Genomic DNA, 13216 nt, shown 5'->3' on the forward strand with positions numbered 1-13216 from the left:
TCAGGGCTTCTTGAAGGGTGGCAACCCTCTTACGGACGAGGTCGAACTTGAAGACCGACCCGTCTTTCAGACCCTTGAAGAAGTCTGTATAAGCGACCTCATCCGTCAGGCCGGTTATTTGAATTCTCATCAGATTAAACCGCCTGACGTAGGACCAGAATCACTCCTTGTCCCCCTATTGTATGGCCCCTAGGTCAAGGCTCGTCTTTTTGGCAGGGATGTTCATGGAGAAGTTGGACGTAAAGAGATACACCAACGTCTTGAAGTTGTAAATGCACCCAGCAGGGAGGTTGCCAAACCATCTCTGGGCTATGCCCTTAAGAGTAGCCAGGAAGCATTTGCACCACACGGCGTCATCCAACCCCTGTAGGTACATGAGGTTGGTGTAGGCCATGAGGTGGTATTCCGGGTTGGTGGTACCGTCGAAGTTACCGACCAACACGTTCTTAACCTTGGCCGGCTGGGCCGCCTCGGTTATCTCCCTGGAGAACGTTGACGGCTGTTCACCGAGGTTGAGCAGCCGGAGCTGCCAGTCGGCAGGCTGGACAAGTGTCGCCTGACCTCCGAATAGAGCCGGCTGCATGTATGGGGGTCCATAGGGCAGGTATGGCTGTTGAGGCACATACGGTGCTGGCTGGATGATTTGAGGACCAGTTCGTGCGGACATGCCGCGTGACTGGCTCTCTCGCTTTGTTTCCGAATGCTTCATGGAAGTATTGCGAAAACTGTCTAGGAAGGTCGACGTGGAAGCCGACTCAGACATCTGCTGAATTCTCCTCTCCTGGATCAAAATCCGGGCGTCGGAGTAAGTCCTTTTGGACCTATCCGGCTGTACTTACCGGATGGTTTTCTGTTGCCCTGATTCAGGGAAACGGAGCCTTGAGAGATCGATCAGGGGCCCATCCGTCGCCTTTGGCTTTAGGTGCGGAGTAGGCACCCGGTCTTTCACTTGCTTCTTCCCGGAGGGAGAAGCCTTCTTTGCCGCCTACCCCTTCATTGAAAGGGAAGGCTTCTTGGCTGACTGACCCCTGTTGGGGCCAGTAGACTTCTTGATGATATCCGTGATTTCCCCCTTGATACTAGTCATGAATTTCATGAGTTCGTCTCTGGTGACAGGGGCTGAGCCCTCCGCCGCCTGGGGTACCCTAGCCGGCTGGCAGACTGGGGGTTTAGGGACTGCATCTTCACCCCGCTCCCTTACTTCTCGGGAACGAGTGTACCGTGATCTGAATGACCCGTCTAGGGCCACATAGGTGTCGATTTCATTTTTTTCACCACTGCTAGGGTCCGTGTGGACCTCGGACTCGGCCATAGGCCGTTTGCATTCGGCAGGCGGTACATAGTCAGAAGTCATCTTGGAAGTACTTTCCCCACGGACGACGCCAAATGTTTCGGGGTTTTTTATGTGTCCTACGGGAAAGTTACAATTCCGAGACTGAACTTGCTGACCAGCTGTACCTGCAAAACAACGAAACTCCGGTTGGGTGGAGTTCCGCCTCCAACGATCAAGTTAGAACGTGTGTAAGGAGTTTGTACGGAAATAAAAGTGTCTCTCTCTGATTCAGAGAGGGAATCTGCAATTAATGCTCTGGTTTGTGTGTTTGGAAATTTTTGAATACCCATTAATGATGATTTTTCCTCTATTTATAGGGCAAAGGGATCAATTCCCCTGTCAAATTATATCGTAACACGTGTTAGCCTAGGATTGGATCCCATTGGACCTTTCTAGGACTGACACGTGTCAGCCTCTGATTGGACCTCATGGCTAGGGTAAAAATTGCCCTAAACACAAAGAGAGCTATCATTTTGTCATCATAAAACTATATTTATTCAAATTTTATGTCAATTTATTTTATGCATTTTGTACATTAGTCACCAAACTTAGTTGAAGCTAGTAATTAAGAGTTATTTAGATTGCTTACAAAAATTAATCAATATAATGTTACTGTAGGCGTCATTCGAAGCGCGCCTACTTTAAACATGTAGTGAATATACTTGGCACTCATAGGAAGCGGGAATTGACATATACGATTAGGGACACTCTTAGGGACAAAGTAAAGTAGGGAGCCGCCAACAAATTTTTAAGGAACCTGTAAATCGTTCACGGATCATTTAAGGCAACCATGATTAAGGTACAACGAAAGGCAACAACGATTGACTCGTGAAAGTTACACCCCATTCATAATCCATGAGATTACTAACTCCATATGGTTCAGAACCACGAAAGGAGGATCGGGGATGATGGTACGAAGTGAGTCATGGATTCACATTCGCCCGTATTGGCCTCTACTCGATTCTTATTGTGAAAAGTGATTCATGCGATCTCAAAGGCATACAAACAAAGATTTAATTTGCTCCAAACTATTATTAAGCTAAATTGGTTGAATATTAATGCAACATGTAATTCTAAATTATCGTGATCACTTCAATTAAACAACAAGATTAAAAAGGAACCTACACCCACTACTAGAAATAAGCTTGATTCCGATGGAAAGAATCCGTCAGAAACATCGTAAATTCCGTCGGAAAGTGGCCTTCCGATGGAATTCCGTCGGAACCAGTCTGTCGGAAAACCCTTTGTAGGAAATTCGACCTTTTCCGGCGGAAGGCCACTTTCCGACGGAATTTGCAACGGATGTACTTCTGTCGGGACTGTTTTTTACTTTAATTGAAATTCCGTCGCAATTTTCCGACGGAAATTTTCGTCGGAGTTGGCGAGGTTTCTGACGGAAATTTCCGTCAGAAGAGGAATATTCCGACGGAAATTTCCGTCGGAAAAGTAAAAAAAAAAATAAAAGAAAAACCAGCCCCACCCCTAACCCTTACCCCACCCCAGATCCACCCCACCCCACACCCCTGCTCACCACCCCAACCCACCCCACCACCATAACCCCAACCCACCCCACCACCGCAACCCCATTAGCCACCCCCACCTTGTCGAGCCACCACTGTAACCCCACCTAACCAACCCCTAACCCACACTCCTAGAAAAACCAGAAAAAAAATTATCAAATCGAAAACAATAAAAACGTTAAATCCGAAACAAAAATTACTACAAAACAAGATCTAAACCAGTAGATATGCATATTTGATCTGAATTTCAATAAAAAAAAAAGACAATTCACTATTATCATTACAAATATCTAATAAATTTATAAACTACAATTACAATTACAAAAATAATTAACTATAATCATAGATGTTCAAAAACAAAACAAGATCTACAATTTAACCTTAACTAAAACTAGATCTACCAAAAAAACCTTGATGTTGCGGCGGTGGTGTTGTTGCGGCGGTGGTTGTTGGTGTTGTTGCTTGTTGGTGTCGGTGTGGTTGTCGAAGAGGACGAAGAAGGAGAAGGAAGGATAAGAGGAAAGAGGACGAAGAAGGAGAAGGAAGGAGAAGAGGAAAGAGAAGGAGAAGGAAGGAGAAGAGGAAGAGAAGGAGAAGAGGAAAGAGGACGAAGAAGGAGAAGGAAGGAGAAGAGGAAAGAGAAGGAGAAGGAAGGAGAAGGAGAAGAGAGAGAAAGAGAAGACAGGTGGAGGAGAGGAGAGAGAAAGAGAAGATAGGCGGAGGAGAGGAGAGAGAAAGAGAAGAGATTCAGGAGGAAGAGAAGGAGAGAGAAAGAGAAGAGAGGCGGAGGAGAGGAGAGAGAAAGAGAAAGAGAAGAGAAACAGGAGGAAGAGAAGGAGAGAGAAAAAGAAATGAGGGGAGCGTTGATGTTTCTTCGTATTTTTATATTATTAAATTCCGACGGAATTACAATCCGTCGGAAGAATTACAATCCGTCAGAAATTTTATTTTCCGACGGACTTAAAATCCGTCAGACATTTTATTTTCCGTCGGAAGTTAAAATCCGTCAGAAATTTTATTTTCCGACTGAGTATTCCGCCGGAAAACCCTTATATTCCAACGGATTTTTATTCCGTCGAAAATTTCCGACGGAATATCCGATGAAATGGAAATTTGTCGGAAATTCTGACTTTTCCGACGGAATTACGTTTTTGTCGGAAACTGTCCGTCGGAATTTGGCCTATTTCTAGTAGTGACCGGTCGTCCAAATTATCCTATTAATCGTGATATTCACTTACATATTCCCATTAAACATGCAATATTAAATATAATAGAATCAACATCAACATTGGAAGCAATTTAACAATAATATCCAACCATTAATATATGACATACATAATAAAAATTGTTATAAATATAATAAGAACAAAAGGAACATGATTCCTTACTTTGATTTTGCTTGCTTGCAGCTATAAAATAATAAACGCGTTACTACTCAAGAAAAAATAATAAATAATTATGGAATTTAATTAAATTAAACTAGACTAGAGTTGATTTGGGGCCAACCCCTCAAACAATTCTACCTTTCACGCCTTAGTCTAAGTGTAGAACTATGGGTAAAGTACGGACTCCGGGGAGTGCTTAAGGGAAGTATTGTGAGAGAAGAGGGTAGGCTAGTGTTTAGGCTAAAGAGAGAGAAGAGAATGATTGTTGGTTCCGGGAGAAAGAGAATGATTTTTGGTCTTCCCGAAACTGAGAAAATCAGCCTCGTATTTATAGAGGAAATGAGCAGGGTGATGCACGAAACCCTAGAAATGATAAGGCGCCACGGAAAAACCCTAACTAAACGCCGCGTCACGGTATACAATACCGTCACGCGGTATGTCTGTCGTGACACGGTGTCTAATTCTGCGCTAAATCCATCCAGATTCATTTTAACCCTAATTCTTAATCATTAAGTACGTGATTTTTAGGTGTCGTTTCAGAGTTTTGGGCTTATTTAGACTTATTATTTATTAATCGGGCTAAATTAATAAATAACACGAAATGAATTAAAAAGGGTTTGGGCTGAAATGTGAGTTGGACTGAGTTTGAATAAATGCTTGAGCTGATTTGTAGATTGAATATGTTTGACTGAACATGGGTTTTAAGCACTCCCGAGATTAAATACTAACCTTTCAATAATGGCGGTGAAAGGTTATTCATCATCGGGTTTGGTTTTGGGGAGACATTTTTAGGTGTCTACAGTTAACTATTGGGTGCGGACGTCTGCACCCAACAGTTCGTGCGTCAGTACCATTTTGCCTTCCCTTTCTTTCTCCTTCTTCTCTTCCCTTCTCTTTCTCTCTCCTCTGCTCCTCCTTTTTTCTAGATCTAAATCAAAATCAGAATTCATATCAATTGCATTGAATCAAAATTGCTATTGAATCAAAATTGATGATTTGCTCTGTTTGAAAGTACATGACGGATGCGGAGGTGGAGGTGTTCGCAGAGGTGGAGTCGTTCTCTAGTGGTGGTGGTGGCGTTCGCTGTTTTATGAGTGCGATGGCCTGGGTTCAGTGGTTTGTGGGTACGGTGGCCTGGGTTCGTTGGTTTATGGGTGCGGTGGCTTGGGTTCGGTGGTTTGTGGATGCGATGGCTTGGGTTCGGTGGTTGAAGAAGAAGGAGAGGGATTGAGGGGCGTGATTGAGAATATCAGCCAGCAGGAGAGAGAAAGAAAAAGAGGAAGAGGAGAGAGAGTGAAATAAAAATAGTTGTAATTGTATGTTTAATGTCAGTCAACATTAAAGACATTAATAAAAATGTATCAGCCAACAAAAGAAACCTATGAGCCCACAACAGGAATATATCAGCCAACAAAAGGTACAAATAAGTCAACAGAAGGAACATATCAGCCAACAAATAAAGCATATCAGCCATCAAAAGGATGAAATCAGCAAACAAAAGCAACATGTAAGCCAACAAAATATACATATCAGTCAACAAAATGAAACATATAAGCCAACAATTAAAATATACATATCAGCCAACAAAATATATATATATCAGCCAACTAAAGAAACATGTAAGCCAAATGATGTATGATATCAGACAACAAAGGAAAAAAAAATATATCTGCCAACAAAAAGAATATATTAGCCAACAAACGAAACATATGAACCAACATATGAAACATATCAGCCAACAAGTAAAACATATATCAGCCAAGCCAGCTGCAAGGAAATTTGCGTGCAGACATCCACACGCAATAGCTTCTCATAATGTTATGTTTTTTCCGTTCTTTTGTAGTTGATGTGTTTCCGTTAACACATACATTTGTCAATGCAATAATTCCACTACTATCAATAAGTAAACATTAGAAAAGTTGACGCATAATGTTGAGATAAATTTAACAAGATTTTATGTGATTATGCTTTTTTCAAACTAGAAAGCACATAATACTAACCGTGTCAACTAAAGTTAATGAATTGATTTTATTTAAAAAAAAAAAAACCTTGTTTATTAAAAACAAATAAAGGTACGCAAACCTTAGCTTTTAAAATTTAACAATGTTGAAAAAAGCTTAACTAACACAATTAATCGTGAAAAAAAAACCAATTGAGGCCTTGTTTGGTTGCAATGGGAAATAACTTCCCATGGTAATTTACAATTCATGAGAAGTTATTTCACTCATGCAATTCCTAGGAAATTAATCTAACTTATTTGGTAGATATTAGGGAAATTAGAATTCATGAGAATTTTGAATGATCTAGGGGGACCTAGGTAATTGAATTCCTGCATTATTTGGGATCTTCAAATTCCATGGAATTCCAACTTCCTCCATTTTGCACTTTTTTGGTTAACCAAACAACTCACCACTTTTGCATTTCCTAGAAATTTTGAGTGCCCATGGGAAGTTAGTGTAACCAAACAACACCTGAAAGATTTTATGAGTAAAAATGTCCCTATTTATTCCAATAAGTATAGTTCAATTCATGAATTACATGTGATTACCGACTTAAGGAATAAATTGAAAAGAATAAGGCCTGCTTGAAGGAATAAAGGTCATCTCTATTCTAAGGGGCAATGTACATGTGTTCTTACTTCTAAGGTAGGCATAACATTTAATTTTTTAAATATCGTGAAATGATTTTAGCACCTTAAAAAGGTTTTTCATTGATTTTGACACACCCATTGTGTGAGCATAGAGGTTTGTTAAAGCCAATTTTTAGCATATGTGTCATCAATATCAGTTTCCTCTCAAAATTAAAGAAAGTATATATGTAATAAGGATATATTCATATATGTTTTGAACCTCCCGACTTTTGAAATTTAAATATAAATTTTTTGACACTTTATATAAGTTTTTGAAATTTTTATACAGCACATGCTATTAAATTAGACAATTTTGTATATCAATTTTTGCTAGTAGGTGGACTAACAGTAAAACCGTAAAATAGACTAATTCAATATTTTTTGCTAAGTATTAAGTTTATAAAATAAGGTCTGCTAAGTATTAAGTTTATGAGATGAGGTGATTAGGTGAAGAATCCTCGTACAACAATCCAGAAGATAAAGGAGCAAATCAAACTATGATCCAGAAGATATACTGCACACAATCCTCGTACACCAATGAACTCAATCACCAAAAATATTTTAGATTTATACAACAAAATTAAAGCTACTTAGAACTACATGCAATATTAGTTAAGCTCCTTTTAGAACATCCGCTAACTACATTGAATTTATATGTAATGATAAGTTGACATCAGTATCATTGACTGGTACGTATATTAGAGTTTAAATGTATATAGCTAGTAATTTTAATGATGCAGAATTTCCCTTCCAAAAAAAAAAAAATGCAGAATTATATTCTTACAGATTTTTTTTTTTTTTTTTTGACATCTTAATGATAATTTTTTATAATTAATCAAAGCTAAGCATGCATTGTTTTATAATGTCACTTAGGATATGTTCTATTCACCTGATTTTCAGGTAACTGAACTTATCTGAATGTATCTAAAATTAACTGAACTTATCTTAATTTATCAGAACTTAACTAAACTTATCTAAACTTATTTTAGTTGTAATTGAATTTGGATAACTCTTATCAGAACTTATTTTTCCTAAACTAAACTTATCTGAACTTATTAATTTATCTTAACTTATTAGACCTTAAATAAGTAGTGAAAATAAGGTGAACATAACAGATCCTTAATCTTTCACAGATATTGAGACATGCGACTTATTTCATTCAATCTTCTTATTTTAAAGTAATCAATAATAAAAGATATTTTTTTTAATCTTTTATATTTTACAATATATGTAACAAACTAACAATTCCTTCCAACTCACATTACTCTTTAAAGTTTCTTTTTCACAAGTCATAGCTTACTCACATTATTCTTTACACTAAAATTCAAAAAAATAAAAAAAAAAGTAATATTAATAACATATACTTATAAGTATATTTTTTTTAATATTAAAAGTTAGTATCACACTCCCTTTTTCTTTCAAAATAAAAGATATACTTCGTATAAAACACACGGAGTACATAATTTACTTGAAATTGTTTCTAAATTTTCATTTTAGTTTCTTCTGGTCACAAATCTTTAGAAAATAGTAATATTGTTGATTAAAGGTGAGTATTCTCCTCAAATCTAGTTCTATATATTCCTTGATATTCACTCTGTATAATGAGTAGTACAAGTATATGATTAGGGGAAAAAAAAAAAAAAAATTCTAGTTCACAATTATATATTTATAGTGGAGTATTGTAAATTAAATGAGTTGATTAAGGAAAAAAAAAAGCATACACATACACAAATGTTTTTGATTCCTCCACATACAGTTCGTATCATATTATGTGAAAAACATTACGTTCTACACCTCACAAAATCCTCAATGATAAAGTTTGTTAATGTATGATGTATCATAATATCATATATTCCCTTTTTGATTAAAAAAAATATACACTAGAAGATACGATCATTAGTGTGTACTATTAGACATGCTCCCATAATCCCATGAACAATCAAATCCATCTTAGGGAAAGTGTGAGGAATGAGCAAAGAAGAATGAACTAGTTTGAAAGGGAAGATATTTGATTCAGCCAATAACGAAAAGAATCCTACTTTTGCATAGTTGTCTCCAATTCTCAAATAACTCTGCGTGTTACAACCAAAAAAAAAAAAAAAAAAAAAAAAAAAAGTATTTTTTTTTATTTATTAAACTCGCTGTTAATTTATTTATTTTTCTTTAAATTGACATAAAGCAAAAGTCCCTATTTTTGCGGGGTCCCACAAATTTGTTGGTATTTATATGAGCAACTACCTTTCTTTGCACTTGTACATTTCTCATCACCCATTCTCATTTACTAACGTATCCACCTTTGGCCCCCTCAGATATTACACCATTTATCCCGCGTTCTAGGTGTAGACTTTAATATCCCGTATTTTCATTCTCGAGTTAATTATTTTAAAACGGAGTTTTTTCAACGAAGAAGTTTCAAAGGAACAATGAAGGTGGGAGAAAGTGGGTTTATTTCCAAGGAAGAAACACATTTCACTGTTTGTAAAACATCCCTATTCTTTACGGGTGATGGTTTTACGGTTTATGATAACCACGGTGATCTCGTCTTTCGAGTCGACTCGTATGGTCCCGATTGGCGTGATCAAGATGAAATCGTTCTTATGGATGCCTCTGGTCATTGCCTTCTCACCGTCCGTCGCAAGGTTCGTTTTTTCACTCTATCTATTCTGGTTCAAAACAAATATATTTAAACATACCATCATATCGTAACTTTACTTATACAATATTTTATTTACTACGTAGTACTAAATTTGTTTTAAACAACAAATTTTTGTATCTAATAACTCAAAATAAAGTTCGGGGCTGGTTACCAACCCGCTCCCAACAAAGATCCGCCCTTGAGTGTATTATACATAATTTTTATTTTAAAGTATGAATATTGAGTTGACTCAGTGGGTTAAGTATTTGTGATTATCTTTATTTTGACGGTTTTTTTCTTTTCACTAAAAATAATTGTGGTTTGGGTTAATGGGTATCAATTAGATTCTTGATTCTTTGAATAATTTATTTATGACTCGTTCAATTAGCTCAGAGTCAACTCATGAGTTAGAATAGTACAAAGTAGTACAAATTAAGATCTAGATGTTTCAAGAATATAATTTGTACCTCTACTTTTGTTGTGGTTCCAGTTTTGTTAAAAAACAATGATGTATTAGAATTTAGAAATATGCCTGGTTTTAATAATTTTGATTGAATTTATCTTCAGCCTATACACACAAATAATGAATATTCCAAATGCTATTTTTTCCCAGCCTCAATTTTAGTATAGTCAAGTCATGATCATGTTTTGGTTCGTCTTTTAGTATGATGTTCTCTTTAGATCTTACGAAATTTTTGAAATTAGTAACATTATTCATTATCAATGTGTCAATTTATATTTCCGGTTTTGATATATGTAGTTTAGAAGTTACTTCGAATATACTCCGTACCTAAATTTCTAAATCACGTATTATCTGATGTTATTACTTCATAATAGGTATGGAGTAATACTAGTTTTTTTTTGGAGTAATACTAGTAGTGTTTAATGTTTCGTCAAAATTTAGTGTATATCAATCTTTCACTCTCAAGTACATACTAATACCAGTATTATTGGACCAGTATGTCTAAGTTACTTTGTACGGAGTATAAGTTGTGCTTGAAAATAGTATATTATATTAGTATATTACAAATACATTTTGAAAAATTTCACAAATCACTAGGTTACGAAAATGAATTACGAGTTGAATTGTACTAATTACTACTACTTGCATAGTTGCATACTTGCATTACAAGTTGTGAGGCATTGACCTTCTTAATTTTCGTACTATACAAGTATATTTTATGTAATGATGTCGGTCGAATTGATTACTTTGAGTAATTATGTAGTAGCTTAACATGTTGATTTATTCTTTAATGTTTAGTTAATTAATTTCGGCGAAACCTTAATTAAAGCCTGATTAATTAATCACAGAGACCAAGCTTACACAATAGATGGGAAGGTTACACCGGAGAAAGAACCGAAGGATCAAAGCCAATCTTTAGTGTGAAAAGATCATCGATAATCGGACGGTCAGGAGTGACCGTAGAAGGGTACCAAAATCCAGGGGAAGAGTACTTAATAGATGGTTCATTTACACAAAGAAGTTGTACCATATATGATGCTACAACTAGGGAAGTTATGGCCGAAATACGAAGAAAAGTGGACGCTTCATCTAACGTGGTGTTGGGTAAAGACGTCTTTTCTTTACTTGTAAAGCCCGGTTTTGACGCCGCCTTTGCTATGGGCCTTGTGTTGGTGTTGGACCAGATTAATTCGGAAGGGCTAGTCGATGCCATTGCTAGTTCTGAATCGGATGGTTCCAATGGTAGCGGTAATGACTCCGTGTGATAATACTTCTCTAATTATTGGATCGTCTAGTTCATTTCAAATTCGAGTAATAATTGGAATATAAAAAAGTTAAATCGTACGATTAATTCTCCGGTTACTAGACCATCTAATAACGTGAAAAGATCACTTGCCGTCACTCTGCCCCGAAACGGCCCATGTGTTTTTTTTTTTTTCCCCTTATCTTTTTAGTTTTTTCAAATTTTGGGCTAAGGTAGTTTTTTGGCAACGCATAATCTGGTTTCCCGTTAGGTGGTCCATTTGTTGCTGTCTTTGTGTTTGAGATATTTTTGATGTAAATTATAAATTCTCAAAATACTCAAAAAAAAAAAAAAGAAAAAGAAAAATAATGCTAAATCACCTTTTTAAAAAGTAGTTGGATTTTTCCCCTCCCTTAAAAAGAAAAAAAAAAGGTTGATCTGTCTATTTCAAGGTTGGTTGGATTTTTGTTGATCCTTCCTGTTGTTGATTTGATCATCGTCGGTATTCTTGATGTAATCTCAAGCGGTTTAAGATTGTTCATATATTTCTTTTGAGACTCGACGTATTTTATTTAAGGCCTATTTTAATATTTAAGGCTTATTTTAATTTTGTGATCTAATTTCATTTACATTTTATATTGAATAAAAATGCTCAAAATATATATATTTTTTTGTATTAATTATTCGGATTGTAGTTCTATCTATACCGAATGTGTTCTTTTTATCTTCAACTCGTTTTGATAAGTTGGGTAACATATGTGTGTTAAGGCCTAATTAATCAAATTGGTGATTTGGTATAAAACTTAACACCTTTTTACTACATTGTTATTATAAAACCAGATGAACCCCGTGTGATGCACGGTTTGTTTGTGTTTTTTCAAATAAAATATTTTAATAATATATATTTATCTAATAAACTTTGTGATATTCGCTTGCTTACTACTTGAATTTTTTTATTATAAAATGAATTATTAACTTTGTTTCTCATATTTAGATAAAATTCGTAATATGAAAAGATAATATTTTATTTCTTCATATATGGCTGGTCACACTGTGTGGTCGGGATTACTTGGTCAGGAGTTACTTGGTTGGTTAAGTGTTACTCAATCGATCAGGGGTTACTTAGACGGTCAGGGGTTACTCGGTTAGTGTTTGGGTGTGTCTTAGCCGGCCACACGATATGTATGTCCAGCCACACAAAAAACGTGCTGATTTTATTTTTATAATTAATATAAATTTTTTGATCTAAAATCAATTACAATTCTTTTTTTCATTAGCTAAAATATAACATTTTTCTATGTGACGCTCTAAAATTAATCTTACATGTTATAATCCTATTGTAGCGTTTTAAAATTATTAATCCTACATAGCGATTTTTTTTTATAATCCTACGTAGCGTTTTAAAAAAAAACTAATCTTACGTGGAAAAATCTTATTGAAGCGTTTAAAGAATATTAATCCTAAGTGGCGCTCTAATAATTTTTTAAAAATTAAATCCTACGTGGCACTCTAAAAACTCGGGAAAAAACTCCCCTTTATATATATAATTAGATTAGATTAGATTGTCAATCATGATATAAAAGTATTAGCTTCATTTGACAAATTACTATATTTTGGTTTTTTCATAAGCTTAAAGAGAGGAAGCGTAAACATTGTAAGTAAACGAAAATATTGCAAATTGTGAAATCTCAAACACCCCCCCCCCCCCTAAAATCTCATTAGTATTCAAATAAATATGTTTTTCTCTTCACACCTGATTTAAACAGGGATTTATTAGAGAATTCTATTAAATGTCCAAAGAAAAAAAAAATGAGTAGATGACGCAATTTTAGTGCTTACAACTGAATTATACTTCTGGTGGCGGATAAATTTACGTAATGAGATTATTATATACTCTATATATTGGAAATTAACTTAACTACCTAGCTAACATCCACCCATAAGATCATGCATCATTGATCATATGCATAAAGGTATGGTAAATGTTAATAATCATTAAGTACTTTTC

General features: G+C 35.6%; 1 protein-coding gene across 1 annotated transcript; it reads left to right on the forward strand.

Moving 5' to 3' along the window:
• Window positions 1–9098: 9098 nt before the first annotated feature.
• Window positions 9099–11622, forward strand: LOC110698653 (protein LURP-one-related 12-like). Its single transcript, XM_021876133.1, has 2 exons — window positions 9099–9506; window positions 10814–11622. The coding sequence occupies exons 1-2, from the start codon at window positions 9291–9293 to the stop codon at window positions 11228–11230; spliced, it is 633 nt and encodes a 210-aa protein (XP_021731825.1). The 5' UTR covers window positions 9099–9290; the 3' UTR covers window positions 11231–11622.
• Window positions 11623–13216: the final 1594 nt, after the last annotated feature.

Source organism: Chenopodium quinoa, unplaced genomic scaffold (genome assembly GCF_001683475.1).
Source record: "Chenopodium quinoa cultivar QQ74 unplaced genomic scaffold, ASM168347v1, whole genome shotgun sequence".
Taxonomy (NCBI): domain Eukaryota; kingdom Viridiplantae; phylum Streptophyta; class Magnoliopsida; order Caryophyllales; family Amaranthaceae; genus Chenopodium; species Chenopodium quinoa.